Source organism: Rhinopithecus roxellana, chromosome 1 (assembly GCF_007565055.1).
Source record: "Rhinopithecus roxellana isolate Shanxi Qingling chromosome 1, ASM756505v1, whole genome shotgun sequence".
NCBI classification, from domain to species: domain Eukaryota; kingdom Metazoa; phylum Chordata; class Mammalia; order Primates; family Cercopithecidae; genus Rhinopithecus; species Rhinopithecus roxellana.
In genome coordinates, this window is record NC_044549.1 from 107,713,586 (window position 1) to 107,719,585 (window position 6,000).

The following is a 6,000-nucleotide window of genomic DNA, read 5'->3' on the forward strand; positions in this document are numbered from 1 at the left end:
TGCCTTAGTTTACAGTCTGGCACAGCTGGTCCTTTGATGGACACTGCCTCGTCATTTGGATGGTCAGTTGGTTATGTGGAGGAGTTACCCTCAACTCATGCCAACGGCAGCTTCCACATAGAGGCTTAGACAGCCCCCACAGACAACTTGTACTGGGAAGACCAAATATTTCAGATCCTATTGACTCAAAACTTTCTTTTATGAAATGTACTTATAAAAACATTTTTTTTCGGCAGTGGCTCATGCCTGTAATCCCAGCACTTTGGAAGGCCGAGGCGGGCAGATCACCTCAGGTTGGGAGTTCGAGACCAGTCTGGCCAACATGGAGAAACCACATCTCTACTAAAAATACAAAATTAGCCGGGCATGGTGGCACATGGCTGTAATCCCAGCTCCTTGGGAGGCTGAGGCAGGAGAATCACTTGAACCCGGGAGGCAGAGGTTGCAGGGAGCCGAAATCGCACCATTGCACTCCAGCCTGGGCAACAAGAGTGAAACTCCATCTCAAACAAACAACAACAACAACAACAAAACAAACTTTTTTGCCTTTATCTTGGACTTCATTTACATCTAACTTTAAAAACCAAGTTTTGTTTAATACTTAGAATGCTATTTCACTTCTCACTGTGGTTATATGTAAACCTAAAAACAAAAATCAAGCAAACAAAAGATCCTGTATTTTATATTTGCCAGTCTTTAGCCTTTTACTCAACATCAGGTATGAAATGTTAGATTTCTAAAAGAAATGACTCTTCTTTCTTTTCATCCCTATTTTCTTAATTGCTAGTTTAAAAAAAATCCTCATCTCCAACTTCTATCCCCCAAAAGTTCACAACGTATAATGGGAAAACAAGTTATAAATATCTTCTTTTCATTTATAATTACATAAAATATCATTTGTTATATAAAACATATATTACATAATTATATTAAATTGTGGGTTTTAAAAAATCTCTTTGTAAATGATGATTTTAAATGTTAACATAACAATTATCAATACTTATTTGGGACTCATGATGTTATATTTTCTTTGACCTTTGAACTCACATGGAAACTGTAATGTACGCACATCGGACCAACCTCAGCCTTTCACATATGCTCAATATTTTTTGATTGAATAAATGAACAAATAATGCTAAGAAAGAAATGTTAAAAGGATCCTGCTTCTGAATGGATTGATGCACCTTTCCCTTTAGGAAGTTAAAGTAAATGTGGTTAATTCATTATTGTGGTTCATGAATCTTTTAGGTGGACATGTGAACCATGGGAGATTAAAGGAGAAACTGGACTTCCTCATTTTTCAGACCAGTAATTCTAGTTCTACTGTGCTTCATTTCTGCCTCATCAATATATCTAACTCTTAATATTTTTTGTCAACTCTCATTTTATTCATTTATATCACTACATGAATGAAAAATTAGAATCACTGGCAGATAGAAACACAATATAATTGCATTTTAGTTAAATAATGTTGCATTCATTCCTGGAGCCTAAGACTTGTCCTCTCTTTGTTATAAAGGGAGATTATGAAGGGTAAAAAATAGTAAAGACGACTGGGCACGGTACCTCACACCTGTAATCCCAGCACTTTGGGAGGCTCAGGTGGGTGGATTGCTTGAGTCCAGGAGTTTGAGACCAGCCTAGGAAATATGCCAAAACTCTGTCTCTACTAAAAATACAAAAAATCAGCTGGGTGGGGTGGCGTACTTGTACTCCTAGGTACTTGGAAGGCTGAGGTGGGAGAATCACTTGAGCCCAGAAGGTCAAGAGGTCAAGGCTGCTGTGAGCCAAGATCTAGCCTGGGCAAACAGAGTGAGACCCTGTCTCAAAACAAAACAAAACAAACAAACAAAAAAAGAGAGAAAGAAAAGAAAAGAAGAAAGAGTTATGTCTATCAAAATAAGATTTTTTTTTTGAAAGTATCAAAAGGATTGAAGGAGAATTGAATGAGAATGACATTCTGTGCTGTTGAAAGATATAGCACATCTGTGTAGCACCAGAGCTTGTCCCATACTTGAGAAATTCTGGTCTAGTCCAGCTTCCTGCTTTATACATGAGCAAAGGGAGGCAGAGCAGTACAATGACTTGCTCAATTGTAGAATAGGTCCTATCCCCAAGTCCCAGCATTCTTTTCACTGCACCCTGGAACTCTGATGCCTAACGTCTCTAGTTCACCTACTCAAAGATCGATGGCCGCATGAAACAAGAGAGGAAACAGAAGTCCTGAGGCAGAGCCCAGTGGAAGCCAGAGGTGCTGGGCCTCAGAGATAGAGAACACGGAAGTGGTGTGGGTGAGGAATCTAGAAGCCTACTGGGGAGGGGAGGATACCATCTTTTGTCCTGTCCCAAGTTCCCTTTGCAGATGAGCCAATTCAGGGCCAGAAAAGGGAAATGACTTGTCCAAGTTCTTATGGCCTCTCAGTGGTAGAGGAATGCTGCAGCCCCATCTCTGCCTTCCAGGATTGCATTCTGTATATGGGACCCCTCTGAATCTCCAGTTCTGACATCCCTGTCGGTTTGCAAAATCTAATACTGTATTCATACGCTGTAAGTATGAGGGCTATGGTATTTTGGAAAATTATTATTATTTCACACTGACAGGAAAAATCACAGTTTTATCCCTTCACCAACTGCTCCCAGAGTCCTGGCTGGAGCTGATAACTTGTCTCCATCCCCATGTTGCCCAGCACAAAAACACAGAGCACCCTGGAGTAATTCTAGTAGCTGCCCCCCATGGTAACTCACCGCAAATCGCTTCCCACAGCCCTCGTTGCCGCAGCACCCACAGCAGTCATTGTTCTTCAGGCCCAAGAACACCAGCGCAGGGAAGATCATCTACCAGCAAGAGGGGCACTTCAGAGAGAGTCCAGGAGTTGAAGGGAAGGCCCGAGCCTGCCTGACTGTATAAGGAGCCCCATCCACCATGAGGGACTTGGAGGCCCAAAGGGAACGGCAAAGTAACAGAACATGGCTGGAGGGGTAATGGAGTGTTATGGAGTACTTAGGTTCCATTTGGGGTGACTAACCAGCTTCAGTGAAGCAGGGTTTCAAAATCTGAGTTTCCATTTAGATGATGTGTTAGAAAAAAGAATAAGAAACTTGTCCTCAATTGTCGTGAAAAGTGAGTCTCTCTTCCTTTCACTCTCTCAAATGGAGGTTTCCAATTCTATTGGAAACCAGAGGTAAAGAAATCATTAGGTCCTAAGTGGAAGACGACTGCACTGACAACCGCTTCTCATGGTGGTTTTAAATCAATTTGCTTTTCTAGCGGGTTTGCATTGTGGCTTTGTTGTTGTTGTTATTGCTTTGGGCACTGTCTTGTTGGAATCAAGAAATTATGTGACCTTCACTTCGGTTCATGGCACTCAAATGACCCATGAGAACTGCCGACCCAAGTTTAGAAATTAATTACTTAGTAAATTTAGCTGATGTGTCCTTGTCAGAACCTAACAGAAAGGAGAAATAAATTAAGGCATTGACCTCTCATCATGCAATGCTTGAGCTTTTATTACCAACTAAATATCTCCCTGTTCAATAAGTACCTGATTTTAAAAGGATTAGGGGGAAGGGGAAATCTCCTTTAGGGGGATTTTAAGGCTTCCCTACTCACCAAGACACCGCTTCCTAATATTCCTCCGAAAAACCAGACCTCTTGGGAAAGGTGGTCGTTGTCATCTATCACTTTTCCTCCAGGAAAAAATAACAGGATGTTAGCCACGAAGCCAAATAAAGCAAGGGGAATGAGGGTGCCCCCCAGGCATCTGGCACAGCCCCCAGTGCACATGCTGGGGTGGTACAATACAGGTCAGCAATCAAAAGCTCCTCACTGCCTCCTTCACAGGGCCTCTTCAAGGGTTTTTGGCCAGAGAGTCCTTGTAATTGTGCCCAATTCAATCAGTATTTTGGGGCTGAGAACCAAATTTCTATGAACTGCGTCCTTGGAGTCGCTTCAGCTTCTAAAAAATAGCAGAACCTTGATGGTGATGGACATTTATACATTCTCCCTGACCTGAAGTTTTTTTTTTTTTGCACCCCCATAAATGAGATTACGTTCAGAGCAATCACTGAATCGCTTTGCCATGGAGACCAATAACCTCTGTTAATAATCCACCAGCACAGACAAGACACTCACATTGTTGCAATCGAAGACAGGGCTGGAACAAACAGCATTTAGAACCACTGCACCTTTAATCTGACAGTGCCCATGCTCAAATAAAGAAATATTTTCTCCAGACTCTTTATAAGTCACTAATATAATTGAGTTACATCCTGGTTAAAATCATGTCTCCCAAGTACTTAATGCTGTACAGTGCATGTCTTTGTCTTTTCCACCAAAAGCCTGGAATGCAGGGTTATCCAAAAGAGTTTCTGTTTTCCTCAATATGAAAATAATTTGATGGTCTAGTTGTGTATCATTGAGCTCAGACTTACAATAATTTTTTAAGGAAAAAAGTAACTGTTCATTTTATTGTCTGATTGCTGTATTTCTCTACTTGTTACCCAATTAAGTAATTAAGTTCTACCTTTTCCCTACACGATGTGATGGAATTAGCAAAAACAATTTTCCTAATCAACCCTTTCAGCTATGTCTTCCATATAGAAATAAATAAACCATCATTCACTAAGAGGGCTAAGGGGAAGAGAAGGTCGGCATTGGGTACAGAGGGAGAGAAAAGGTCCTGAGGAGTTGACTGGGGAGAAGACACAGTTGGAAGGGCAGTTAGAGTGTGGGAGGCAGTAAAACACACCCCTATTAGAAAGTTTGCCAACTGCCAGGGGCATGATTCATTATTCATTTGCTTTGTGTCACTTAAGAAGGTCTCTGCCACGCCTGGACCAAGCTCTACATTACGCGATGGCCCTGCCTGGTACTAGTATTACATAACAGCTGAAGGATTAAGAGGTGGAACCGGAAGCCTTACTAGTTCTTCATTGAGAATCTAGAGGTTAAAAAAGGTTGAATATTTTAGGGAGTCAAATTTTAGCTAAATAAAAAGCAAGCGACATTATTACCATGGTGAGACCTGTCCTACCGTGGAATAGGCCACCTGCTCACAAGGAAGCCATGGACTGGGCTCTGCCAAGGCTCAGAGTCCCTTGGAAAGGGAAGCTGTGGGAAGGACTCCAGAGAAGTCAGACTGGATAAATGTTGAGGCTCCTTCTAAAATTTCTACAAAATGAGTACTGGTTGCTTTATAAAGATACTTAGAAATTTCAGGGTCAGGATGAGAAAGAAAGCAGAAAAACAGCAAATGTTTATTAAGCCATGTATAATATTCCAAGCACAAATGAGCACTTTAAATGTTCCTCACCCTTCTGTGAAGAAGGTATCATGCCCCCTTCACAAGTGGGGATGCGTCTGCTCAAAGTGATTTTTGCAAGGTCATCTCAGCAAAACAGGAAGAGCTAAGATTTTATTTTTTATTTATACATAATATTTTACACATTTATGGGGTATGTGTGATATTCTGCTACTTGTGTAGAATGTGTAGTGATTAAACCAGGGTATTTGGTGGTATCCATCACTGAATATTTATCATTTCTATGTGCTGGGAACAATTTAAGTCCTCTCTTCTAGCTACTTTGAAATCTGTAATACATTATCACTAACCATGGTCACTTCACTCTGATGTCAAACAATAGAGCTCATCTCTTTGGCTAACTGTATGTTTATACCCGTTAGCCTACCTCCCTTCACCTCTGGGTTGCCAAAACCCAGGCTATGGTCTCTCTCATAGATTTTCCCTTTCAAAAACAAACAAACAAGCAACAAAACATCATCTTTTAAATATAAACAATAGAATGACACTGTGTGAGAGGTATATGCATACAGTGGGAAACACTTCCTTCTGAACACAACGACAAACTGTGATTTTATTCCTTATTACAAAATAATATGCGACTTTTTGGTAGAAAAATTAGACATACAGACAGAAGGAAGAACAGGAAAACCAGCTGTGTTTCCACCAGAAGCAAACAAGGACTGTCATCACTGTGCTG

General features: G+C 40.9%; 1 protein-coding gene across 1 annotated transcript in view; it reads right to left on the bottom strand.

Moving 5' to 3' along the window:
• The window catches only part of TM4SF4 (transmembrane 4 L six family member 4), a 29,922-nt gene extending 25,230 nt beyond the window's left edge, over positions 1–4,692 (bottom strand). The window contains exons 1-2 of the mRNA XM_010356838.2: positions 3,611–4,692; positions 2,746–2,835 (exon numbers count right to left, since the gene is read on the bottom strand). Of these exons, the coding sequence (XP_010355140.2) occupies positions 2,746–2,835; positions 3,611–3,784 (264 nt within the window). The 5' untranslated portion in view covers positions 3,785–4,692. The remainder of the gene's footprint in view (positions 1–2,745; positions 2,836–3,610) is intronic.
• Between the last annotated feature and the right edge of the window lie 1,308 nt (positions 4,693–6,000).